This window comes from Macaca thibetana, chromosome 20, assembly GCF_024542745.1.
Source record: "Macaca thibetana thibetana isolate TM-01 chromosome 20, ASM2454274v1, whole genome shotgun sequence".
NCBI lineage: Eukaryota > Metazoa > Chordata > Mammalia > Primates > Cercopithecidae > Macaca > Macaca thibetana.
In genome coordinates, this window is record NC_065597.1 from 31,863,578 (window position 1) to 31,889,250 (window position 25,673).

A 25,673-nucleotide genomic window follows, 5' to 3' on the forward strand; every position below is an offset into this window, starting at 1 on the left:
CTCTGACCCTGAAGCCAGCGGCCCCACCGACACGACCTAAAAAGTGAGAGCCACACGCGGGATCCCGAGACCACGCCAGAGTCCCACGGGCGACGGCTCCCCCCGGCGGGTCCACAGCCGCACGTCGGCGCATGCGCGCGGCCAAGCCGGTTCCCGCGCCCACCAGCGCGCATGCGCGCCCCGCCCCGTACCTCCCGGTGCTCGGCCGTGTTGGTTCGTCCGCGCCGGGGGCGGGGCCTGGGGGCCCGCGGGAAATTTGGCGGGAACCGCGCCCGCCCCTTCCTCCCTTTCTTCTTCCTTCCTTGCTTTCGCCGCGCACTCCGCCGCCATGGAGCAGCGCCGCGTCACCGACTTCTTTGCGCGCCGCCGCCCCGGGCCCCACATCGCGCCGCCCAAGCTGGCCTGCCGCACGCCCAGCCCCGCCAGACCCGCACTCCGCGCCCCGGACTCCGCCACCAGCGGCAGCCGCAAGCGCGCCCGCCCGCCCGCCGCCCCCGGACGCGACCAGGCCGGGCCGCCGGCCCGCCGGAGGCTGCGGCTGTCGGCGGACGCGGTGAGGGACGTGGGGAGACTGAACCCGGGGGGTTGGGGGCGGGGAAACTGAGGCCCGGGAAGCGGGGCTCGGAGAGACTGAGGCCGGGGCTCGGGGGCGGGGAAACTGAGGCCCAGGGGCGGACCTCGGGGAGACTGAGGCCGGGGAGACTGAGGCCCGGGGGGCAGGGCTCGGGGAAACAGGCCGAGGGACGGGGGTGGGGAAACTGAGGCAGGAGGGGACGGGGCGGGGAGGCAGGGCGGGGCGCGGGGAATTTGAGGCCGGGGGGCAGGGCGCAGGGAACTCTGGGACAGGTCGGGGGACCCTGTGGCCGCCCTGACACCACTGGGGGCTTGGCTGGCTTCTGAGATGAGCAGGAGGCACTGCGGGGTTTGCGCCGGGATCTGATGATGATGATGGGGCTGGAAGGGGGGTCCGCCCTGGAAACTGCCCGGGAAGGCGAGAGCAAGGCTGTGTCCCCAGCCAGCTTTAGCGCAGACCACCGCCTGCGGGAAGCCCTAAGCCCCCGAGCCATGCCCATCTGTTAACTCAGAGGGGCTTCTGATCCTTCAGGGTCTTCTGCAGAGCCAGGAGCACCAGGTCTTGTCATGGGTTCACCCTTGGGGTCCCTCTCACCAGGTTTCCAGCCCCAGTTCCCCCGAGGCCCCTGACTCCCTCGAGGCCCCAGACATCCCAGCCTGCCCTTCTCTGGGCCAGAAGATAAAGAAATCCACCCCGGCAGCAGGTCAGCCACGCCAGCTGACGTCCTCGCAGAACCAGGTGAGGGGCGGGGCCTGGGGCAGATTCGGGAGGGCTGAGTGGTGCCGGCCTGACTGCCTGACGGCACCACGTCCCCTGATCCCCTTGAAGGACACCATCTCTGAGCTTGCGTCATGCCTCCAACGGGCCCGGGAGCTGGGGGCAAGAGTCCGAGTGCTGAAGTCCAGTGCCCAGGATGCTGGGGAGTCCTGTACCCCAGAGGCCAAGGGCCGCCCTGAGGAGCCATGGTGAGTGCTGGGTGGGTGGACAGGAGGCCTTGGGAAAGGCCGGCTGGTGGGAGGCATGGCCGGGCGATCCTGGCAGAGGCCCAGGTCTGCTCCTTTGGAGGAGGGAGGTGGTGAGGTCACCAGGGCATGGAGCCAGACCCCTGAGAAAAAGGTCCTAGGCACCGCTGGCCCTTTGCCCTCAGTCCCTCCTGTTGGGGGCAGCTCCTGCCTCCGGCGCTCTGGCAGGTTCCAAATGCTCCTAATGCTTTGGTGTGTTGTCTGCCCCTGCCCCTGAGAGCTGGTGAAACTGGGCTGGGGAGAGGGCAGAGCTTCCCTGGGGGTGCCGCATGGACACAGCAGAGCTGGGGTGTGGAGCTGGGCTTTCCCATCACCAGTTCTACCCCTAACGGTGCCAGTGCTGGTGGCTGTGCAAGGGCCGCGAAAGCCATCGTGTGTGGCGTGGCAGGCCCCATTGGAGGCTCCCTGGTCGAGGGGCCTGCTGTGGCACTGGAGGGGTGGGGGCCTGCTGCTTCTCACAAGGCTTCTCCCTCCCTGACAGTGGCGAGAAGGCGCCCGCCTACCAGCGCTTCCATGCCCTGGCCCAGCCTGGTCCACCGGGGCTCGTGCTGCCCTACAAGTACCAGGTGCTGGCGGAGATGTTCCGCAGCATGGACACCATTGTGGGCATGCTCCACAACCGCTCTGAGACGCCCACCTTTGCCAAGGTCCAGCGGGGCGTGCAGGACATGATGCGCAGGTGAGTGGCCGCGGGTGGGCTGGGGCTGCCCTGGAGTTGGGAGGGGGCCCGGGCCTGCCGCCTCCTGAGCCGGCCCCCTCCTCCTGTAGGCGTTTTGAGGAGCGTAATGTTGGCCAGATCAAAACCGTGTACCCGGCCTCCTACTGCTTCCGCCAGGAGCGCGGTGTCCCCACCTTCAAGGATGGTGTTAAGAGATCAGATTATCAGCTCACCATCGAGCCACTGCTGGAGCAGGGTAGGTGCTGGGTGCAAGACCTTGGTTTCCCCATCTGTGACCCACACACTTTCTGGGGTGGGTGTGAGGTGCTGGGCGGCCTGGCCGGGACTCAGGCCTGGACTCGTCCCACAGAGGCTGACGGAGCAGCCCCTCAGCTCACGGCCTCGCGCCTCCTGCAGCGACGGCAGATCTTCAGCCAGAAGCTGGTGGAGCACGTCAAGGAGCACCACAAGGTGAGCGGCCCCCGGCCCTGCTGTGCAAAGGTGGTGGCACCAGCACTGCCTCAGCACGTAACCCTGTGCTTGGAGCATCCCTGCCACCCACGGCTTCTCCCGGGATGGAACCGGGCTGGGTTCACCCTGAGCTGAGGGCTGGTGTGCTCAGGGTGCAGCTGCAGGCACTGAGAAGGTCCCCAAGGCATTCAGCGAGTATGGGCTGTGGGAGGCCGTGTGCTCTCCCTCCAAGCTGAACACTGGGCAGAGGCTAAGTAACTTGCCCAAGGTGGCCCGGCTGGGACGGGGACGTAAGCATAGACAGCCCCACCTCACATGCAGCCTCTCCTTGTTTCAAATGTGCCCAGTGTCACCCATCTGCTCCTTCTCCCCAGGCCTTCCTGGCCTCCCTGAGGCCCCCCATGGTGGTGCCGGAGGACCAGCTGACCCGCTGGCACCCACGCTTCAACGTGGATGAAGTGCCCGACATCGAGCCAGCTGTGCTGCCCCAGCCACCCGCCACGGAGAAACTCACCACTGCTCAGGAGGTGCTGGCCCGGGCCCGCAGCCTGATGTCACCCAGGGTGAGGCTGCGAGGCTTGGGCAGCCCCTTTCTTCCGGGTGGGTGGGCCAGCCTGACCCCGGGCATAAGAGGTGGGGCCTTGGCGATGAGCTTAACGCCTCATCTGGCTTCCTCCTTGGCTGGGAGGTCCAGAGAGTGGGCGGCATTTGCCCTCTGTCCCCAGCTGCAACCTCTAAGCCTGGCTCTGTCACTTGCCCCATGTGGGGAGTTGGCCCCGGGCAGGCGATGCCACACACTGGGACACTGCATTGACCAGCACAGACCACCCAGTGTGCCGGGCTAACTTGTGCCTTGAGAGATACGGGGGACTCCTGGGCAGAGAGCCAGGGGCATGTTGCCTCCTGTGACCTCTCCGCCCCAACTTGTCCCTCCCGCAGATGGAGAAGGCCTTGAGTCAATTGGCCCTGCGCTCTGCTGAGCCCAGCAGCCCTGGGCTCCCCAGGCCAGCACTGCCGGATACCCCACCAGCCACCCCGCCTGCAGCCTCTCCCAGCGCTCTGAAGGGGGTGTCCCAGGATCTGCTGGAGCGGGTGAGTCGTCCCCAGTGATGGCGGGTGGGGGCCTGGTGATCTGCTGCCCACTAACCAGGTCCCCACACCTGCTGCAGGTCCGAGCCAAGGAGGCACAGAAGCAGCTGGCACAGATGACGCGGTGCCCGGAGCAGGAGCAGCGGCTGCAGCGCCTAGAACGGCTGCCTGAGCTGGCCCGCGTGCTGCGGAGCGTCTTTGTGTCCGAACGCAAGCCTGCGCTCAGCATGGAGGTGGCCTGTGCCAGGATGGTGGGCAGCTGTCGCACTGCCATGAGCCCCGGTACGTGCATGGCGGGGTGAGGGGGCGTGCACAGTGGAATTGCCCAGTGCTGCAGCCGCCTCCCCAGGTTTCTGACCAGGGGTGTCTATCACTGATTTGTTCTGTTCAGATGTGCAGTGGGCACTGGCCACTTGCACTGGTGTGTGCTGGGTGCTTTGCCCTCCTTTGAGCCACCCCTGAGCCTTCACCCAGCCCTTCCACACCTGCAGCCTCTGGAGGCAGCTTCCCTCTCACAGCCCTGGCCCGTTTCCCTGACCGCGTGCAGTGCTTGGTCAGAAGGGGCCCCACATGCACCCTACACGGCCTCCCAGGCCTCTGGTCCCCACACTACAGGGCACCCCCTGCCTCAGGGTTTTCATGGGCTGGTGGCCCCCATGCTTGGTGCCTCCTCACATGGCCTCAACTGTAGGCCTGGCTCTCTCCACTCACTGTTATGCCTCCCAGATCCGGGCCTCTGATCAGAACCACCTCTGCCTTAAGGCCCGGGGATGGGGCACTGAGGGCGACCAGGCGGGCACAGAGGTCTGGTGGTCAGGCTGGTCTCAAGTGCTGCCTGTGTGGGGCTGGGGCCCAGCACCAGCCTGTGTACCCTTCTCCTCCCACAGGGGAGATGGAGAAACACCTGCTGCTCCTCTCCGAGCTCCTGCCAGACTGGCTCAGCCTTCACCACATTCGCACCGACACCTACGTCAAGCTGGACAAGGCCGCGGACCTGGCCAGCATCACTGCACGCCTGGCCCACCAGGCCCGCGCTGAAGAGGGGCTGTGAGCCTGGGGGCCACTGGCCTGGGGCCACCAGCATTTTCTTTTATGAACATGATGCACTTTACTTTTCCTTTCCGGAGTGCCCCTGAGGACCAGAGGCAGAGCTGGGCTGCAGGCTGCACAGCCCAAGGGTCTCTGGCTGCAGGTGGTGGCCCCTGCATGGGGCTCACCTGGTGGATTCACATTAAACCTGTTTCTGTGGGCACCTCTGTCCTTGCTGCTGGTGGGGAAGGGAAGCCAGATCCCAGCACCCCCTAGGGGGCCATCAGGGCAGGGGAATGTGGCTGAGGGTGAAGGGGGCTTTGGCAACATGGGGTTGGGTAGTGTGGGTAGCAGGAGGCCATCCCCTCTAATCTTGGAACCTCTGAACATGGGACGTTCCACAGCAAAGGGTGACTTTTGTCATTAAGAACTTCAAGATTGCCGCAGGGGCCTTCACAAGAGGGCCAGAGCCAGCCACCTTTGAAGACGCGGCCCTGCCCCGACACAGGCAGCCTGGAGAAGCTGGGCAGGACATCCCTGGAGCCTCCAGAAGGGACTGGCCCGCCCACACACTGACTTCGGTACTATAATAAAGTCGGGCTTACAGCCACTAGATCTGCAGTAGAACCCTTTCAGGAGCATTGGCCGCCTCAGGGTGGGACCTGCATTGACAGACTTAGTTACCCCTGAGCCCTCACGTGCGTCCCTAGAAGATGGGCCCACACGACCTCTTTCTGCAGTGCCTGGATGGTTCCGGCTCCTGAGGTGAGAACCAGGCCAGACTGCTGGGCATCATGCCGAGCAGCACGTGCCCATAGTCCAGTTGGTTTGGTGGTGTCCTGGGGCTCCCTGCCCTGGGGAACAGGATGACAGGAGACGGCTCTCATGGCAAAGCTGTTTACTGCGTTCTGTGTGTAATTAGGCCCCGGGTGGCTGAAGCACAGCTTTGCCCCAGGCTTTGGCACTTCCAGCCCCAGGAGAGGTGCTGAACCCAAGCAAGGGATGTGTTCCCTGCGGGCAGCTGGTGCCCCTGGTGACTGCAGAGGTCACTGCCGTTGCCCAGGGCTGAAATGTCCCTGGGTTCCAGCTGCAGATGTTGGGCTGGGAGGCCCTGTAGTCACTCATACTGCAGGAGAGAGAAGAAGGGTACAGGAGCCAGCTTCTCCCTGCCCTTAAGCGAGGTCAGCTCCACCAGGCTCACGCACTCTAGGACCTCGGCCTGCAGGCGGCCCAGCAGCTCACAGGCGGCGTGCATGGTTCCTGGGGATGGGAGGGTGAGGTCCCCAGCTGGCCTGGGCTGTAGAGACTGGGTGCTCCAGGCCAGCCCCTGGGTTGGGGAGGGGAGGGTATGGGGAGAGAGGAAGGTGTCGGCCTGGCCACCAGGCAATAGTAAGCTGGACAATAGTAAGCTGCATCCCACGTCAGGCACAGCGAGGTCCTGCCCTACTCCCACCAGGCCCTTGGAGCCACAGCAGTTGGCTGTGGGGAGACCCTCACCACCAGTGGCCAGCAGATCATCCACGACGACCACCCTCTGTCCTGGCTCCAGGGCATCTTTCTGGATCTCCAGCTCAGCCTGGAGTGGGAAGTGGTGTGTGGTCCTCAGCCTCCCGCAGAAAACGGCTTTGTGTGCAGGGCTTGGCAGCTGCCACCCTAGGCCCTGACTCCAGCCCCACCTTGCTGTTCCCTGGCTGTGTGAGCCCAGCCTGTGTCTCACCCTCTCTGAGCTCCCAAGAGCACTGTAACCACAGCAGCTCCACTTGACACGCCTGGGAGGGCCTTTAGAACTGGGGGAGAGTGGCCACGGTGGCCTGGCCCTCCCCTTCCTCTGGCCACCCCAGCCCCTTACCTTCCCGTACTCCAGGGCATAGGAGGCCCACACAGTGGGGCCTGGCAGCTTCCCCCGCTTTCGGATGAGCACACAGCCCAGTCCAAGCTCCTGGGCCAGGGAGGGGCCAAAGAGGAAGCCTCGGGAGTCTAGGCCTGTCAGGGTGAGTGACAGGAATGACTTGGCAGCATGGGAGTCCCCAGGGGCCAGGGTTGGCCGGTGGCAAGGGGTACATGGTTGGCTCCCAGCTGAAAGACCGGTGACGTGCACCATTTAAGGAGTGTCACCTGTCACCTACCAGGAGCTGCTTCCAGGTCAGAGTGCAGACCTGGGTCTGTCTTTTAAGGGGCCACTTTTTAGCTGTGGTCCTGGGGGAGTCACCGCCCCTCTCCCCCAGCTCAGCAGCCCATCTTTAATGGGGCTGGTAGAAACCTGTCAGGCCTCAACTCTCTCTCAAAGGCAGCTCTGCCCCAGGGCTTCTGTCTAAAAATGGAGTCTCTCAAGGTGACCTGAGCTGTGAGTCTCTCAAGGTGACCTGAGCTGTGATGGTTGGGGGACGCTCAGGGAAACCCTGCCCCAGCCTGGCAGGAGGTCAGGGAGGGCTTCCTGCAGGAGGTGAGAAGGGGGCTCTGGCAGTGCTGGCGCTTCCCTCAGGGCAGTGTGCAGGGAGTGGGCTGTCACGCCCTAGGAGAAGCAAGACCACCAGAACACACTGTTCTCCCTGGGCCACCTCTCGGGCTCTCCCGGAGGCCTCCAGGCCCCCCTTCCTTGGGTGGGCATTCCGTGATCTTCACCAGGGAAGTCCTGGCTCGTGGCAGGCGCTCAATACCAGCTCGCAGAAGGAACAAGAAGCGAGGCAGCTGGGCCCCGTGGATTCAGCTTGGGCACTCCAGGGAGACCAACTGACCTGGCGACTCGGTCACGCCTGTCCTGGGCTGGGAACCCGGAACCTGCGGGCAGGGCGCCTGCACAGCGCGGCGGCCTCGGGGGCCCAACCTCACAACCCTTAGGGGGCGACCCCAAGCACCGTGCCCGTCCCGGCGCCCCCGAAGGACCCCAAAAGCCCTCCCCCAAACAGACGCGCAGAGCCCACGTGCTACCCTCGGCGCGCGCGGAGGCAGAGGCGCCCTGGATGCGGCCACGCGGCACTCGCCTGCGATGTAGTCGATGCGGCCCCCGTGGGTCGCCTTCAGGTGTCGCGCCAGGAGGCCGATGGCGGCGCGGAAGGAGGCGGGGTCCTTCAGGACCGGCGAGATGTCCCTGGACCCAAAGATAGGCCTGGTGACGCCGGGGCCGAAGGAGGGCAGCGGCCCCGGGGGCGAAGGATGAGGGTTCCCGCCCTGCCCGCCCCGCTTGCCGGACAGTGCCGAGGTCGCGGGCAACGCTCTCCCATCCGCAGGCCCGCAGGTCGGGACGCCACGAGGGCGGCCTGCGCTTGCACCTGAATAACACGCCCGGGGTGGGGAAGTCGGGGAAGCTGCGGATCCGCCGCTCAACCAGCTGCAGCTCGGGGTCCGCCATGGCCGCGTGCGAGGAGTCAGCGGCGGCTCGAGCGCGCCTGCGCGGAGACTAGCGGGGCCGCCACGAAGGGCGGGGCATCCCCGGGGCGCGGATGCGCGGGTGAGGGCGGGGCTTCCGCGGGAAGGGGCGTCCCTCGCCGGAAGCATGTACCGTATTTCATGGACTCCTAGGCGCCATCGATTTTAAGACGCGCTCGCATTCCACGCACCACTGAGCAGAACGTTCGAACCGGACAAAGGTGCGAGTCAAGGCGCCCTTCCAGGCCAGGCGCGGTGGCTCAAGCCTGTAATCCCAGCACTTTGGGAGGCCGAGACGGGCGGATCACGAGATCAGGAGATCGAAACCATCCTGGCTAACACGGTGAAACCCCGTCTCTATTAAGAAATACAAAAAACTAGCCGGCCGAGGTGGCGGACGCCTGTAGTCCCAGCTACTCGGGAGGCTGAGGCAGGAGAATGGCGTGAACCCGGGAGGCGGAGCTTGCAGTGAGCTGAGATCCAGCCACTGCACTCCAGCCTGGGTGACAGAGCGAGACTCCGTCTCAAAAAAAAAAAAGGCGCCCTTCCTTTTCTCGGGCCGCGCCTCTGACTGCAGCCAGGCAGCTGTGGGCCGGGGCCCTGGCGGCTGGAGGAGGGGCGTGAGCTGGTCTCGCCCACGCACCTGGCGCGATTACGGGCCTCGCCCTTTCTCCGCTATTGGCTGAGATCCCCACGCTGCGCGCGGGAGGCTGGCGCGCGGGGTGGAGGAGGGCGTGAGGAAGGAGTCCAAGTAGCAGGAGGGCGGTGCAGGACCCGGAGGAAGCAGCCCAGGGCGGAGGCGGCGGGCTTGGGCTGGACCGGCCGGGGGCCCTGCCGTTGAGGTGGCTCTTCCCCGCCCGGACCTGGGGGAGAGTAGCCGGAAGGCGTGGCCAGGACAGGGGGCGCATCCGCGAAGGCAGAGGCCCTTCTGTCCGCCTGCAGAGGCCAGGTGACTCCTCAGCCTTGGGGTGGGGAGCTGTGAACCCCCTGGCCGCCCGAGGACTGGTACCCAGGGGGTTGCGTGAGGCACAACTCCCTCCAAACACAATTTCCTTTCAAAAAAAATCCCCAGGGCTAAAATGCCTTGTGCTCTATTCCAAAACTTTTCTTCGTGTCGCAGCCTTTTTTTTTTTGAGACGGAGTCTCGCTCTGTCGCCCAGGCTGGAGTGCAGTGGCGCGATCTCGGCTCACTGCAAGCTCCGCCTCCCGGGTTCACGCCGTTTTCCTGCCTCAGCCTCCTGAGTAGCTGGGACTACAGGCGCCCGCCACCTCGCCCGGCTAGTTTTTTTTGTATTTTTTACTAGAGACGGGGTTTCACCGTGTTAGCCAGAATGGTCCGGATCTCCTGACCTCGTGATTCGCCCGCCTCGGACTCCCAAAGTGCTGGGATTACAGGCGTGAGCCACCGTGCCCGGCCCATCATTTCGCAACTTTTCCAATTCAGCTTTGGCCTGGCAGCTACTGCAGAAGGGAAAACCCACTCAGTGGAAGGCAGCCCCCAGGAGCCTTCAGAGGGGGGAGGCCGGAGGCTGCGTATGGCTGCTGGGGCCCCCGTTCCAGGGCGGGTGAGGGACCTATCCTCTGATTCCGAGGGGCATGGCAGCGGCTGCCTCGAAGTGTGCCATGGTCAGGGCTGGCAAGGCCTGGGGCCTGGGCTCCAGACCTCTAGGGAAGGTGCAAATGGAGGACCCTGATAATCTTCACATCCCCGCGGAAGCTGCCACATGAGGCAGGCCCACGGGCCAAGTGTGTGAGCTGCAGTTAAGCCGTCCACATCCAGCCCAGGAGGCCTCGGCCTTCCCCTCCTTGTTCCTGACTCTGTCTCCCAGATGGCCCGAGGAGGGCCTGGGACTGGGGGGTACTGGAGGAGGGATCTGGGGAAGGTTCAACACGGAATTGGCCCTGTCACCTCCTTCAACCCCGGGCTGTTGGGCTGGTATAGGAACAGCAGGGAGCCCCGAGTCCTGCCCTTTGGCAAGGAATGCAGCGCTGGGCTCTGGAGAAGGTGGGAGGCGGCCGGAGCTGGGCACCTGATTCTTGGCAGCTGCTGGGAAGGTATAAAAGGAAAATAAATCTCGGGACCCCAAAATCACTAAGCCGAGAAAAGCCAAGCTGGGAATTAGGCAAACCTGCCTCCTATTTTATTTCTAAGTAACGTAGCTACAATGATAAAGACTACATACCTTTCTCATAATTAGCGCCCAAGGAAATTCCTTGTGGACAAAGGACAGACGGAACTGGAAGTCACCCCTCTGGGGCTCCTGAGACAAATGCTTATCTGATTGTTCCCCTCCCTTATTGTTAACATAAAAATGCGGATTCACTGGGCCAGACTGAATCACGTATTCAGTGGAAGGCTGGCCGAACCAATGTATGTCTTACACATACTATCTTATGTCTCCCTAAGATGTAAAGGCAAACTGTACCCCCAACCACCTCGGGCACATGTTTTCAGGACCTCCTGAGGCTGTCACGGGCGCATCCTTAACCTTGGCAAAATAAACTTCCTAAATTTACCGAGACCTGTCTCAGATATTTGGGGTTCCCAAAGGCGTGAGACGGCAGTGTCCTGAGGTCTGAGGCGCCGTGGCCGAGGAGGAGGGTCCTGAGATCTGAGGCCCCGTGGGCGAGGAGGAGGGCCGAGCACACTCCAGGGTCAGGTCCTGGGTAGGTGGAGTCATGCAGTCCCCCCGTGTCTGCAGGTGCCGTCTGTCTGGCCTGGGCAGGGTCTGGGGAGCACTGAGGCCAGAGCCGTCCTCCCCCCAGGCACTTGCAGAGCCAACCGGAGATTCCAGGCCTGGCCTGGGTCCATGCGGGTGCTAGTGGGACCAGAGGCACTTCTTGGGAATGGATTCTGGAGGTGTCAGACACTTCCCTAACTTTTCACAGCCCGGGGGTGCCCAGTTCTGGGAAATGAAAATTGAGAAAACAACACAGTTATTCCAAGCTCGCGTGGGCCCAGCAGCAGCACTTTGTTGTTCTGTTTGGAGACAGTCTCGCTCTGTCACCCAGGCTGGAGTTCAGTGGCACGATCTCAGCTCACTGCAACCTCTGCCTTCCGGGTTCAAGCGATTCTCCTGCTTCAGCCTCCCGAATAGCTGCTGGGCTTACAGGCACGGCTGTACTCCACGCCTGGCTAATTTTTGTATTTTTAGTAGAGACAGGGTTTCACCATCTTGACCAAGCTGGTCTTGAACTCCTGACCTCGTGATCCACCCGCCTTGGCCTCCCAAGGTGCTGGGATTACAGGTGTGAGCCCCCACGCACGGCCATTTCTTTAATAGAAACAAGGGTTCCCCACGTTGGCCAGGCTGGTCTCAAACTTCTGACCTCAGGTGATCCGCCTGCCTTGGCCTCCCAAAGTGCTGGGATTACAGGCGTGAGCCACCACGCTTGGCCTTGAGCAGTTTGATGTGTCCCCTGCCCAGTCCAATCCCCGACTCCCATCTAATTGGCCTCAGTGTGGAGGCCACCTCAGTCCAGGCAGGCAGCTACACAGACGCCTCCCCAGGAATCATGGGAACTCGGGAGGCGGCGCCCTCCCGACTCAGCCTCCCAGCTCTGAGGAGGCTGCTGTTGGAGGAGTGAGAACTTGGCGGGGAAGTCCTGGGTGTGGGGGATGCAGCTGCCAAGTGGCTGAGGGCCTCTGTGTGGCCAGCAGTGTTAGAAAGGCCCACCCCGAGCCTCTCAACTCATCACCCTCTCCTGCAGCTTCAGCCTCTCAAGAAGCCTTTCCCAGGGAGGAGCCGGTCCCTGCCGCGCTGCTGGGCTCCGTTCAGTGTGGCACTGAGCGGAGCCCGCACCCCTCCATCGCCTGGGTGTGTGTGGACCTCACAGCGCAGCCCCACTTAGTGGAAGCCTTGCTTGGTGGGAGGGCACTTTTCCTGGCAACAGAAAGGGAGACTTATGCCCCTAAGAGGAGCCTTCTTGGCTGAAATGAGTGCCGTTTGGTTCCGTGTCCCCATCCGGGCCACCTCGGTGCCACGTCGGATGCCGCAGGGCCCTGAGGGCACCTTCCCGTCGGGACAGACTTTGAATTCTGTGTGCTGCTTAATCGGACAGAGGACTAAGGACACTCTCAGCCCTGGGCAGCAGCAGGCGTGAGTGTCACTGAGTGGCCACATGAGTGTCCCTCCCCCTTGGCCACCAGAGCAGGGGTGGGTTTGGCTGAGGAGGTTGCTCCCAAACTCCAGGGGCAGCAGAGGCAGCCGCAGGGTGTGTGTGAGTCTGCGTTTCTCAAAGGCTGCTCAGCTGTCCCAGGAGCAGGGGTCCAGGTGGCCAGACTCCCTCTCCTCTGTGTCAGAGACACCACTGAGCCCCTCGGCTGGGGCTGGCCTGCAGTTGGTGGGGACAGAGGGCAGGGAAGGGGTGAGGAGGGCAAGTGGCCCCCAGGCTTCACATGCGTGCCTGTGTATCTCCTCCGTGGCTCTGCTCGCGGTGGCGTCTGGGCCCCTCAGACCCCAGTGGCTCACCTCGCCAGGTCTGAGTTGGCACCACTTTTCCCCCTGCAGAGGGCACAGGTGTGGCGGTGGGGGCAGCTCCCCCAGTGCCCAGGAGATGGCAGCGGCAGCCAGGCTGTGTGCACCCCCCTCCCCTGCCCTGGGCCCCCTGTCTCCATGGCTGGTGTGGCCTGCACCCGTGGAGCCACTGCAGCCTGGGTCGCAGAGCAGGACCCAGCAGCACAGACTGGGATTGGGTGTGGAAGGCAGAAGCCCAGGGATCCTCTGTGGCTGGTGGCCCTGGGCTCCTGGGGCCCGAGACTCAGGGGTCCTGAGACAGGGACCTCCCTGCTCCACTGCTGAGTCCAGAGGCAGGGACGCCAACTGCCCAGGTCCCTTTGAAGGAAGGGCCCTGAATATCTTCCTATGAAACTTGCCAGGCACCCCCGCCAGCCCCCCAACTAACGGAGGTGGCCCTGCCCCGCCCAGTCCTAAATGATCCCTGCAGGGTGGACCCTCCCTGGGCAGGGACAAGGCCATCTGCCCTCCCTGGTCCTCATTGCTGGGAGGTGCTGCTGATGTCCGGCGCTCTCCTGTTCCACCTGCCGGCCCACACTGTGGCTCCCTGGCTGTGCAGAGCCACCACCTTCCTTCCCACGGCACGGCGGGCACCCAGCGGTTCCCATGCTGCAGCCAGGTCCTTTCGCCCACACAGCAGGAGCCCAGGCTGAAGTCTGCAGCTGCCCCGGGGTCCCGAGCTCCTGCGGTTTCACTCGGCGGATCCAGGGGCTGTGGGCAGCCACGCTCAGCCCATGTGAACAGGTAAGTGATGGCTCAGGGGCCTGGAAGCTGGGTTTGGCCATCTCCACTGTGCTCTGTGGGCTCTGGGCACCCAGGAGTTACACTGCAGACCTGTGTGTGGCCCGTTTTTGCTGACTGGAGTGAAGGCTGCACATGTCCCATCTGAAGGAGCCGCGAAGGCCTTCCCTGCTGGGACCCACATCACTGTGCTCGGAAAAAGGCCTTTGTGGCCACTGCACACTCAGGATGGCTGGGCCGTCCACACCCCACCCTAGCGGACCCCCAAGCAGGGGACAGAAAAGCTGCTCCTAAGAGGCCCTGACTGCGGCCCCCATGTCTGGACAAGGAGATGCATCCTTTGTGCCTTGAACACAGACTTCAGTGAAACTTTGGAGGCACATCTATGCTTGTGTTTCTGGCCGATGCTGGTGTGATTAGGCCGTTTCTCCACTGGAGGTGAACATGGCCTGGTCTCATCAGGCCGCAAGGAGATGCTGCTCTGGGTGACTGAGTGGGATCAGGTCTGACACGAAGGTCCCTGGGGCTGGCCCAGCATGAAGGAGGCACAATGGGAACCTCGCAGGTGGGCCCTGGGGCCGCTGCCACTCACAGTGCAGCACCAGTCCACCCGGGACCCAGCGGGCAGTGCCGTTCCTGCCTCAGTGCCTGCAGAGCCTGGGGATTCGGGTGTCATCACAGGGCCCCCAGAAGGAGAAGCTGCCTGTGTGGGAGTCGAGGACCAGGGGACCCCGGCCCCTCTCATGCTTCCTGCTGTCCCCCAGTGACCACCTGTGGGGGGCAGGAGAGGGGTCTTGGAGCTCCCCAGTCTCAGCTCAGCCAGGCAGAGGCCCGGGTGGCCGGCTCTGGACCTGCGGCTGCCCTGGCACAGTGTTGTTCTGGTCCCCGAGTCGCTCGGCTCCAGCTCCCTGAATCCTGGACACCACCACGTGTGCTCTGAGGCACCAGGGCCTTACCACTGACGGAGGCAGGGAAGAGCCCCTACCCCCGCCCTGTGCTGGCCACGGTTCATCCTGGGGCCCCAGGTGGGTGGCTGCGGACCCGGCACAGAGATGGCTGCCTGCATACCAGCCACTTACCATGACTGCCCAGTTGCACACGTTGAGCTGGGGCTGCCCGGGGACCAAGGCCTCCTGGTGCTGCTGGACGACCGAAGTGATCCTGCTGAGGGCCTCCTGGTACTCAGCGCTGGCAAAGCTGGGGACAAAGAGCTCTGGTCACATGGCTGTGGCTGCAAGGGTGCGCCTGGGGCCAACAGTGAAGGGAGGGGCTGGCCTGGGAAGGCTGAGGCTTCAGGGGTCTAATGGGCCGAGAACCACAGTGGGCAGTCACTGTGGACCACGTGCTCAAGCCTACAGCGGCCCCAGGCCTTGCTAGGACAGGCAGCAGGCACCTGAGCCATCCTCTGCCCTCAGAGTCACGGGCAACGGAAGAAATGGAGGCTCGGGAGGCCAAGCCCTGGCAGAGAGGCTGTGAGAAGAACCGTCCCGTCCTGTCCCCACTAGGGTGACCTGCCTGTGACCAGGACCTGGGACATGTGGGCTGGGACTTGTGTGTGGGTCTCCCCAGTACTCGCTACTACGTAAACATTTACAAATACGACACAAACTTGTTTCATTACAAAAGCAGTATCATCCCATTGCCCAGAAAAAGCGGGAAATGGAGAGGAATAGCATCTGTGGTTCTAAAATTCCAATGCAAACACGTGGAGTGTCTGGATTCCTTTCGTTTTCACGAAGATACGATTACACAACTCGACGAGGTGCCGTGAGGGCCGCAGTTTGCGATGCTGTGAATCTAGAGTCCATGGCGCTGTCGTGCCGGGCTCTGAGGACATCTGCAGAGATGATGCTTTTTCACCATTTTCAATCATTTCTAATATCGCCAACATGCACCTGAACAGACACCTGCCCCTACTGTCATCGTGGAGATGCAGGGAGGAACTTCCATGAGTGTGAGGCTGAAGCTGGAGCTTGTCACTGCCCAGGCCGGGAGCCGCGTTGCTGCTGGTGGGGACGCGGACTGGAGCAGCCACTGTGGAAGGTAGTGTGGCAGCTCCTCACAAAGCTAGAGATGGGGTTACCAGGTGAGCCAGCTCCCCTCCTGATGGAGCTGGGAGGTGTGGGTGGACCTGGGCCTGGGGACACCGCTCTGTCCACTCCAGGCTCCGTGCTGCCTTCCCGCAGTCAACATCCTGGGCTTCTGAGCTGCACACTTGGTGGAGGAGAGGTGCTGCTGAGGAAGTGCCCAAATGGTCCCTGAGGCCATGGGAGGGGCTCCAGCCCAGGAACCTCAGCGCAGGCTCAGCCCCGTGGCAAAGCGGTTGCCCCGTCCAGAGGGTGCAGGAGCCTCGAGCGACCTTGGCAGTGGTGCTGCCACCCTCGGTCCTGTACTGCTCTCTGCTGCCTCCCACTGGCCCTACACAAACCCAGGCCGATTGGTAAGCAGAGAACAGCCTGGGCAGAGAGCAACTGCTGTGCTCAGGCCTGGCTCTGCCTCTGCACAACCACTCCCCTGACGCTCCTGGGTCTTCCCAGGACTAACCTGATAGGGCAGGAATGCTGGAGACCACTGGAAACACATGTGCCCCAGAACCCCAGACCAGCAGCAGGAACTGGGGACCTGCTCATCCTGCTGGGGTGAGGTGGAGAAGCCTCCAGCCAGGCCTAGCCCAGGGAGACAGCTTTGGGCAAAAAAAAAAAAGGAAGCCAGAGTGTTGGGCCTTCCTCCAGCCAAGTGTTGGGGCCTCTGTGTCGCCCCTAAGGAGCTGCCAGAGGGCACGTGGGCTTGGTACTGGCGACCATGACCCTCGAGACTCCCAAGGGTAAGGGGAGGGCTTCCCTGAAGGCTGGCAGGCAATGGCACAGGCTCCGGCATCCTGGATGGGGTGAGGACAAGGCCCAGAGAGCAGAGGGTGGAGCTGGGGCTGGCGGCTTTCTACCATTCCTCCTGCTAGCTGACCTGTGTCCTTGCACTTCCTGCTGGCCCCAGGGCCTGGACACCTCCCCTCTGGCCTCAGCCATCCCCAAAGGCAGTTCAGAGTCGGGAACACATCACTGGGGGCCGGGTGGACAGTGGCCCAGAAGGCACAGAAGTGGGGAGACCACCAGGGTGCACGGGAGCAGGCACCCTGAGAGGAGGGCAGGCCACCAAGCATGTGTGGGCACGAACAGTAAGAGGAGACACAGGCACGGGGAGGCGGCGGGCAGGGTGCAGAGGGGCTCCGTCCCTGTGGAGCCTGCATTTGGGGGAGTCCGGCTGGCACCGCCCCAGCAGTCAGGAGGCCCTGCACCGACTTACCTCAGGGGGAACCTCTCCCCCGGGTCCCGTCCCAGGTGGAAGATCAGGGGACTTACCTCAGGGGGAACCGCTCCCCCGGGTCCCGTCCCAGGTGGAAGATCAGGGGCAGCTTCGTGTGGTCTTCCAGGCTGTGAGTCGTGACCCCGGAAACGTTCTGCCCAGGGCAGAAATCAATGCCCTGCAATGAGAAGAGGAGGGAAGGTGTGTCCTGGAGCCCCTGACCGCGGCGTGAGGGGCCTCATCTGCCTGTGTCCTGGAGCCCCTAACTGGGGGCTGTGGGGGGCCTTGTCTGCCTGTGCCTAGCAGTGTTCCTGGTACTCAGCATGGTGCAGGGCACTGGCTGAACGCTGAAGGACTACTGGGCCTGTAAGCATCCTGTGGAGGAGGTGAAGCCACCTGCTCTGGACCCCCGAGATGCATAGCTGGCATGCCTCACGTACCCCGTTTTCATGTATCCCTCTTCTTTGTGGGGCAGGTGAGTGTCCTTAAAACACCTTAGCCAGCCTCACATCTGGACAGCCACTAATTTCATGGAGGAAAGCCCCTTTTAACACCCCACTCTCTGCTGGGGATGAGAGGGAGGGCCTGCCCTGGGAGAAGGGAGAGCCACAATGCCCAGAATCCCTATAGAAACCCTGACACGGGGAAGAGCAGGACCAACACCTGAAAGGCGAGAGGAAACAGATAGAGCCAGGGGGTTGACGCAGACTCACACGCTCAAGAAGGACGAGGATTTCACAGTAACCACAATTCTCTCTCTGCTGCCGCCCCCCGCCCCCACCCCCGGGCTCCCTGATTCGGGAAGGGGGAGGTATGCCTCTAATATTCCCAGAGGGGGTGCTGCAGGCCAAGGGGTTCATCTGAGGACTGTGCCAGGGGCTCCAGCAGCCAGGAGACTGGGCCACTGTGTGCAGGGATCCCTCAAGCCTTGAGCCAGGGTGGGCAGGGACAGGTGCAGCCAAGCTGCTTGCCTCTGGCACCAGTGACTGAGCAGCTCCCACGGGCATCAGCCGTCTGACAAGCAAACTGTTTCCTAGCACATGGCGTGTGTCTGGGAGGGACAGCTGGTCAGCGGAGCAGACCATGTTCTGCTTTTCAGTGGAGGAGGGAGGTTAGAAGTCCATGCAATTCCACTGACGTGCCCTGGGCTGCAGATTCCCGAGTCCACGGCTGGAAACCAAGGGCCACGCTCAGCGTGGCTCAGGGCAGCAGTGGACGCGAAAGTGGCACCACAGTGGTGGGCAGTGTTGTGGCCTCCCGGACAGACAGCATGTGTGGATGGACAGCGGGAGGAACGGCCACACTCTGCAGGAAGATGCTGGCAGGTAATGGGGAAGCATCTCAGTCAAGACACATGACGTGACCTACGGCCGGGACGCAAGTCAAATAAGCTGTTTAATCAAGACCCGGCTGATGTGTGCAGATTTCTCTCTCACTGCTATGTTCCGAGGGAGACCTCACCCTGGGGGCACCACAGCAGAGCCAGCCATCGCCCCGCACCTCTTCCTCCTCACTGAGCCAGCACCGAGTGCCAGGCACTGGGCATGTACGGTGGGGTGCAGGCAGGGGCCTGGGAGTCAGGACTGACTTTTAAAAGAGAGGTAGGAGGGGAAGGGATGATCCTGTAGACAGGCAGACGCTCGGGGATTTGGTCAGGAAAGGCCGAGGGTCTCACGGATCGGCCTGACCTATCCTGCTTCCCACTCTGTGGCCGCAGCAGCCGCTGCAGTGGGGGATGTGCATGGCCCCGGTGCTCCTCTGGGTGACCGCCGCATCCTCTGCACACCTGGTACCTGCCAGGCACCAGTTCTCTCAACGAGCACAGCACCGAGGACGCACTGGGATGTGACAGTGTACGGCGAGCACGGCAGCCAGGGCTGCCCACCGCACACGGCTCAAGGGCCTGCGGCGAGGAACGCATTCAGGTTTGGGAACCCAGGGCAGGGCCTGTGCCCTGCTGGCAGAGAAGCCAGGCACTAGGCAGGGCAACTGGTCCGATGGCTGGGGTGGGCCTGTGGGCTGATCTGATGGCTGGGGTGGGCCTGTGGGCTGATTGGATGGCTGGGGTAGGCCTGTAGGCTGGGTGCCAGCAGCTGGGTCTCCAGGTGGGAAGGGGTCCTGCGGGGAGCAGAGCGCTGCAGGGGTCAAGGGCCCAGCCTGAGGTGGGCAGAGGAGGATCCTGGGGCGCCAGGAGAAGATGGGGGCAGAGCCACAGGACCCAGCAGCGGCAATAGCCTGTGAGGGCTGGTGTGCACCTTCTGACTTTGCTGCCACCTCACTGGCAGGCACTGGCCAGGCTCCACCCAAAGGCCACTCTGCCAGGAGGAGCGACTCGGTCCGGCCTGGCCCCAGGGCTAACACCCGTCCGTGGCTGTGGTTTTCCTCACAGCACCTTTCCCTCCTCCCCCAACGGCCCAGAAGGGAAGGTGTTGAGGACCCCATTAGTGGAGGGCTGTGGGTGCTGGGGTCTACCTGGCATCAGCCAGTGGAGGGGTCCTAGGAGCAGTGACCTGTGGTCAGGTCACACTGAGGACTCTCCAGGCCCAGCTGGTTCTCAGGCTCAGCCTTCAGAATGACACTAACAAGGTCCCTCCAGGTGACCTGGGACCAGGGGACGGCAGACCAGCACACAGCCCCGAGCTGTGACCACACCGGCCTGCGCCTTCAGAGTAGGGGCCAGCCCAGGATGCACAGTGTGGCCTCGCAGAGCAGTCACCCCCGGCATGTGGACCCCCCAGGAAGGACCCCACTGGCCCCGGGCAGGCGGCTCGGGGGACATGACCTCGTCATTGTCTATGATGCTCCAGCTGGCTGGGCCTCACTGTCCCCTGGGAGGGAGGAGGGCGGACGGGGCTGGCATTTGGAAGAAAAGCATCCGTGTTGTCACAACGGGAGGTGGCAGCGGCAGTGGTGGCAGGGAGCCCAAGGACCCGGAACCTCCACAGGCAAACCTGTGACCCACAGAGTGACCGGCACAGGCCTGGAGTGTGGATAAGGGACCTGCTGCCAGAACCCTGGCACCCCCCACCCCCCCGTCACGTGGGCTCTGGGCAGACTCGCTGTGGCTGCAGGCCAGCTGCTCTCTGCCTTTGTCCACGAGGCTGATGTGGGCTGAGTCCCGGCTCCAGGATGGTCTCCATGGATCTGACAGCAGCAAGCAACTAATTCCGAACTATTTGACCCAAAAGACGGAGGGACGAGGACCCCGGGGCCCCCAAGGGCTTCCTGCTGGGCACATCTCTCCCTCGGGAGCAAATCCACAGACAGCCCTTCACCAGCTCTGGGGATGCCAGGTCCCACCGCACGGTATCACCAGGAGGTGACCAAACTGTTGTGCACAGCTGGTAGGTGCTCCCAGACAGAGCTGCAGCCTCAGCCCAGCGACAGTGCTAAGGCCCAGCACAGCTCTGCCCAGGAAGGCAGGGGCATCGGGCATGGAGCTATTCTACGATGCAGGTGTCTCCACGAGGCCCCAGGGAGAACTGGAGAGGCCCCCCCCACCACAAACCCCCCCCACTCCCCCCACCCCCACCATAAACCCCCCCCACTCCCCCCACCCCCACCACAAACCCCCCACCCCCCCACCCCCACCACAAACCCCCCACCCCCCCACCCCCACACTGCCAAGGGTGTTTTGTCCGTCACAGGCTCCCATCTGACCCACTCAGCCACGTGTGATAGGAACCAGAGGGTCTCTGTCGTCCGCAAGGCTGGCCAGCCGCCAGAGACCAAGGCCCAGTCCGTGCCCTCCAAGAGAACCCCAGGCCCACAGGGCAGGCGAGTCCGTGGGGCTCCGGCCACGGGCCGGCCTGCCGAGCCACACCTTGTGGGGCTGTAGAGCAGGACGGGAACAACAGGATCACGGACTTGATACCCACGCAGGACGCAGATTCTCCCCGGCAGTGACCACAACAGACAAAAACGTCACAGGAGCCTACTGTCATCTGCTGTTAGGCTGGAAAACAAATTCTGATTTTTCTTTTTATGCTCAAATTATGTGTCTAGGCCAGGTGTGGTGCCTGTCATCCCAGCACTTTGGGAGGCTGAGGCAGGTGGATCACCTGAGGTCAAGTGTTTGAGACCAGCCTGGCCAACATGGTGAAACCCCATCTCTACTAAAAATACAAAAATCAGCCGGAGATGGTGACAGATACCTGTAATCCCAGCTACTTGGGAGACTGAGGCAGGGGAATCGCTTGAACCCTGGAGGTGGAGGTTGCAGTGGGCTGAGATCATGCCACTCCACTCTAGCCTGGGCAACAGAGCCAGACTCTGTCTTAAAAAAAATTGTGTTTGGGCTGGGTGCGGTGGCTCAAGCCTGTAATCCCAGCACTTTGGGAGGCCGAGACGGGCGGATCATGAGGTCACAAGATCAAGACCATCCGAGCTAACATGGTGAAACCCCGTCTCTACTAAAAAAATACAAAAAACTTGGCCGGGCGCGGTGGCTCAAGCCTGTAATCCCAGCACTTTGGGAGGCCGAGGCGGGTGGATCACGAGGTCAGGAGATCGAGACTATCCTGGCTAACATGGTGAAACCCCGTCTCTACTAAAAATACAAAAAACTAGCCGGGCGTGGTGGCGGGCGCCTGTAGTCTCAGCTACTTGGGAGGCTGAGGCGGGAGAATGGCGTGAACCCGGGAGGCGGAGCTTGCAGTGAGCCGAGATCACGCCACTGCACTCCAGCCTGGGAGACACAGCGAGACTCCGTCTCAAAAAAAAAAAAAAAAAAAAAAAAAAAAACTAGCCGGGCGAGGTGGCGGGCGCCTGTAGTCCCAGCTACTCGGGAGGCTGAGGCAGGAGAATGGCGTGAACCCAGGAGGCGGAGCTTGCAGTGAGCTGAGATCCGGCCACTGCACTCCAGCCTGGGCGACAGAGCAAGACTCCGTCTCAAAAAAAAAAAAAAAAAAAAAAAAAAATTGTGTTTAATTGGATATACTTAAAAACCCATAAAACTCCAAAGAAAAAAACCCCAGGTTCCCTTCTTGGAACATTCAGCTGTGGCCCCCTTGGGCCCCATTTGCTGACCAGCAGCTTCAGCCACGCCAGGCCCCTCCCCCGGCCCTCCCCACCCCACGACGCTCACAGTCCTCCGCTACGCCAGGCCCCTCCCCTGGCCCTCCCCACCCCACGACGCTCACAGTCCATGGTCCTCATTTTCTGCATCTCAGGCTGCGATTTTTACGAGTAAGGACATCTGCCCCGGAACAGGTGAGTTCACTACCGACGACCCCACTCTGCCTACGGCCATGAGGCCAAGCCCCGGGCCCTCAGGACCGCGGCATCTGCCATGTCACCAAGCCCTGGGCCATCAGGACCGCGGCATCTGCCATATGGCCAAGCCCTGGGCCCTCAGGACCATGGTGCCTGGTGTCAGGGGCAGCCCCCAATACTCTCCAGGGAGTGGAGTGACGCGGTTAACAGCCTCCCTGCCTGCCGGTGCTGGGGGGCTTCTCCTGATGTTTTCTGAGCCCTTGCACAAACATGTTCCAGCAAGGAGTGGCATGCGAGCGAGACCCCGGCTGCATCAGCGGCGAGTCTGCCTGCAAAACCTTCCAGGCGCTGACAGGAGCCTGGGAGGCTCAGCCCGGGAGCTCTGTGTGCCCTTCTGGCTGTAGCCCGTCCGCTCTGGACACCAACGTGGGCAAAAGCGGGGCTCACCGACTTTGTCCCAAGAGGGCCAATGACAGGGACCCCATAGAGGGTGAAGGGTTGCGTGTGTGACAGTCGGGGACCAGCCCTCCTTCCAGAGGGTTCCACACACTGCCGGCCTCCAGGTAGCCAGGAAATACCCATGGTGCTCACTAGAGCAGCCCTGAGGAACCCTGGGAGTCTGGAGAAGGGCGGATCACGGAGAGGGCCGGGGGACCGATGCCCAGGACGGCCCTCGCAAGCGGCAGTGTTGGGTAAAACCCGAAAAAAGAGTGGGTGCGGGGCCTGCACAAGGTGGGGAGAGGCCAAAAACACTCCTGGGCACTGGTGCCCTCCAGCTGCTGCCCCGCGAGCAGCTTCACTCCTCAGCCTGAGTGCTCAGTCCTCAGCTCCAGTCCTCACTTCTAGTCCTTAGATTCTCCATTAAACTGAATGATTTTCTTCCCAATTAAGGCAGATTAGCAAGGGGGTTCATATCTCAAGACTTTGATGCTGGGAGTGGGTGGGGCTGAGAGAGACCCCTCAGGAGGGGGTCGGGGATGCTGGAGCGTGGGGATTAGCAGGGGCCAGAGAAGGCCCTGGGGAGGGAGCAGGAGGCTCGAGGCGAGGGCTCGTGGGAGAGTCTGGCACTGACAATACTGGGGTAGCCTGGGGTGGCCAGAGCCCCAGGCCCTGTGCGTGTGGCGTTTCACCCTCCCACGCTGGGGGCTGCTGTGGTGACGCTGAGGCTATGGCCCCCATGTAGCACCCGGGCCAAGCAGGCCACGCCCCTATCGCCTCCAGCCTGGGGTGTGGGCGAGGCTCAGGTGCCCTGGCAGGATGGAGAGGCCCATGGGGGCCACCTGACCAGGGTCTGGGCCAGGCTTGTAGCTGTGCCGCAGGACTGCTGTCATCATGCGGGGCAGGAAGAGGTCCCTCCCCGCCTCCAGCCTGTCAGCTGCCACACCCTGGGCCACACTGAAGGACTGGGGGCCACGCAGAGGAGGCTGTGGAGGGGGTGGGGCTCCTGCCTGTCTCATCCTCCTGTGCCTCGCCAAGGATGGCACTCAGGGGCCACATCTGGACAGAGATGGGGGCAGCTCCGCCCGCGCCCGTGTCCCGAGCCCCGTACCTGTCTGAAGTTCTCCCAGGAGTTGGTCCAGGTCCAGAAGTGAGCCTTGTGCTGCCCGAGGGTGGTCGCCATCAGCGTGTCACCGCGGTAATAGAAGACGGGCCTGTCGGACGGGAGGGGAGGACCATGTAACAATGGGAAGCACACGGTGGGTCCACCTGGGGGCTCCGGGCTGCGTCCGTCATCAGTGGCTCATGCCTCTGCGTGAGGTCTTGGGTGATGCTTTACAAAGACGACCGAAAAGTGAAAAGACCAGTAAGGTGGCCGGGGCTGGGGTGCCTGGGCGTCCCCTCATTGCTGGTCCTTGGTGAGGCCAGGCCAGGCCCTGGGGAGGGTGGGCAGGCGAGAGGAAAGCGGGTGGCACGGGGTCTCCGGACCACGTTGGGCCTGCGAGGCAGGAACGGGGAGTGGGGGACGCAGCCGGGCACCATCTCTCCCCACAGTGACCAAGCACTTGTGCCAGGTCCCGAGAGGGGACAAGTGAGCAAAACCCCCTCTGTCCGGCCCCGGAAAGCCGGAGGAGGCAGCTGCCTTGGGCCATCCCCACCTTCTGTTTCCCATCAAGCCTTTGGAATAATCTTCATCCCTTCAGGGCCGCCCAGGAAACATGGTTTGAGTGAAGTGGTGGCTGCTCTCGGGGGTAGGAAATGGACTTCAGACACCAAGGATTTAGATAGAAGTTAAGAGCCGGATGAGCCGGGCTGTGGACTTGGCAGAGCAGCGACTCAGGTGGAAGGAAACTACAGGAAGCCATGGGGCACCGAAAACCAGGCTTGGCAGGGAAGAGGGGTGGGGTGGGCAGGGGTGGCGTGTGCCCGGGTACAGGCAGGGATGAGGCCCCTCTCCAGGCCTCACCCTCCCTCCTAAGGCTTTCCTGAGAGCCAGGGCCTCGCTGTGCTTGGACCTTCCCAGGGTGGCTCCCGCCCCACAGGCAGACCCCCAGGTCCTCTCGTCACAGGTCCCCCGCCTCCTTCAGCACTGGGCACAAGCACGCCTGTGTCCGGAATGAGGGGCAGCTGGGCCTGGGGGTCACACCTGATCATCAGCTCTAGGCTTCACCACTTGGATCCCGGGGAAGGGGCCGGGGCAGTTCTAGCACCAACCTGTCCATCAGCCGCCCCTGCAGGAGGGCGGGGAGGAGATTGAGGCCATCGATGGCCCTGTCTCTGGGCGGCGTCAGGCCCGCAAGCGCCAGGCTGGTGGTGAAGAGGTCCATGATGCTGCCCAGCTGGTGGCTCACCTGAAACACACGACAGCAACATGCTCAGGGCACTGCCCCGACCCGACGGGGCTGGGGGCCAATCCCTGGGGGGACATGCGCCCCGCTGCCCAGCTGGGTCTACAGATATGCGCACACACACATGCCCATGGCAGGGACTGAGCGGAACCACAAGGTCTGTGAGTGGCAGAAGGGCCTCAAACCAGGTCTCAAAGACCCCAGAGCCAGGCCATGTCCTCACTCCCTGGCAGCCTCCTCTGCCCCTGTGGATCAGATGAAAGGAGAATCACAGCCCTGCCAGGGAGATGCCAGGAGGTCCCACCTCTCCAGGCCCACCTGTCTGGAGAGGACCGCCTGGCTCTAACACTGAAAGCCCTAACGCCACCGTGAGCCCTGCCCCTTAAGTCAGAGAAGCAGGTGGACGAAAACCAGGCGTGGAGGGGCAGCTGAGGCTGGACAGGAGCGCCTCTGAGTGGCTGTGGTGGGGACGGCTCCTGACACACCCAGGGAGCTCCAGGACAGGCAGGAGGGACAGGCAGGCCAGGCCCTGGGAAGGGTGGGCAGGCAAGAGGAAAGTGAGGGCTGCACACACCCTGGGATGGCCACAGGCCTGGGCCTGCTGCCCGGCAGACGGGTGGACGCTGACTCACCTGGCCTGCGGCGATGTGCCCCGGCCACCACGCGAGGGCAGGCTCCCTCATCCCTCCTTCAAACGTGGTCTGCTTCCCACACAGAAAGGGGCCGTTGCTGCCAGCTGGGAGAGAGGGGCCCCACGTCAGGCCACTGGGACCCGATGTCCCCAGCCCTCCCCCTCCCCAGGTGACACTGAGTCACTGAGACCGGTCATGGGGACAAAGGGCCCGGCCGGGGCGCTCTGGCTGGAGTGCGAGATCCGAGCCTCGGGGCAGCCCTCCAGTGGCTCAT

The 25,673-nt window shown here is 63.0% G+C and overlaps 3 protein-coding genes across 8 annotated transcripts in view; 1 reads left to right on the plus strand and 2 right to left on the minus strand.

Annotated features, from left to right (window-relative positions):
* The first annotated feature begins 304 nt into the window (after positions 1–304).
* On the plus strand, positions 305–5,066 carry CDT1 (chromatin licensing and DNA replication factor 1). Its single transcript, XM_050773649.1, has 10 exons — positions 305–553; positions 1,172–1,312; positions 1,403–1,539; positions 2,078–2,275; positions 2,365–2,510; positions 2,625–2,725; positions 3,100–3,288; positions 3,665–3,817; positions 3,895–4,096; positions 4,702–5,066. Exons 1-10 carry the CDS (start codon positions 329–331, stop codon positions 4,863–4,865), a joined length of 1,656 nt encoding a protein of 551 aa, XP_050629606.1. The 5' UTR covers positions 305–328; the 3' UTR covers positions 4,866–5,066.
* Positions 5,067–5,729: 663 nt separating this feature from the next.
* APRT (adenine phosphoribosyltransferase) overlaps positions 5,730–25,673 on the minus strand; it is a 187,719-nt gene continuing 167,775 nt past the window's right edge. Inside the window, exons 2-6 of one of the 3 annotated variants that reach the window (XM_050773795.1) lie at positions 8,113–8,202; positions 7,825–7,931; positions 6,693–6,826; positions 6,341–6,419; positions 5,730–6,103 (exon numbers count right to left, since the gene is read on the minus strand). In XM_050773795.1, the coding sequence (XP_050629752.1) occupies positions 5,961–6,103; positions 6,341–6,419; positions 6,693–6,826; positions 7,825–7,931; positions 8,113–8,192 (543 nt within the window). In that variant the 5' untranslated portion in view covers positions 8,193–8,202 and the 3' untranslated portion in view covers positions 5,730–5,960. Of the gene's footprint in view, positions 6,171–6,340; positions 6,420–6,692; positions 6,827–7,824; positions 7,932–8,112; positions 8,226–25,673 lie in introns of those variants that run through there. The other 2 variants (XM_050773794.1, XM_050773796.1) reach the window with 2 other exon arrangements.
* GALNS (galactosamine (N-acetyl)-6-sulfatase) overlaps positions 10,318–25,673 on the minus strand; it is a 43,621-nt gene continuing 28,265 nt past the window's right edge. For 2 of the 4 annotated variants that reach the window (XM_050773660.1, XM_050773658.1), the window contains exons 9-14: positions 25,400–25,503; positions 24,634–24,770; positions 23,531–23,633; positions 16,824–16,945; positions 14,547–14,664; positions 10,318–11,115 (exon numbers count right to left, since the gene is read on the minus strand). In XM_050773660.1, coding sequence (XP_050629617.1) covers positions 11,029–11,115; positions 14,547–14,664; positions 16,824–16,945; positions 23,531–23,633; positions 24,634–24,770; positions 25,400–25,503 — 671 coding nt within the window. In that variant the 3' untranslated portion in view covers positions 10,318–11,028. The other 2 variants (XM_050773659.1, XM_050773661.1) reach the window with 2 other exon arrangements.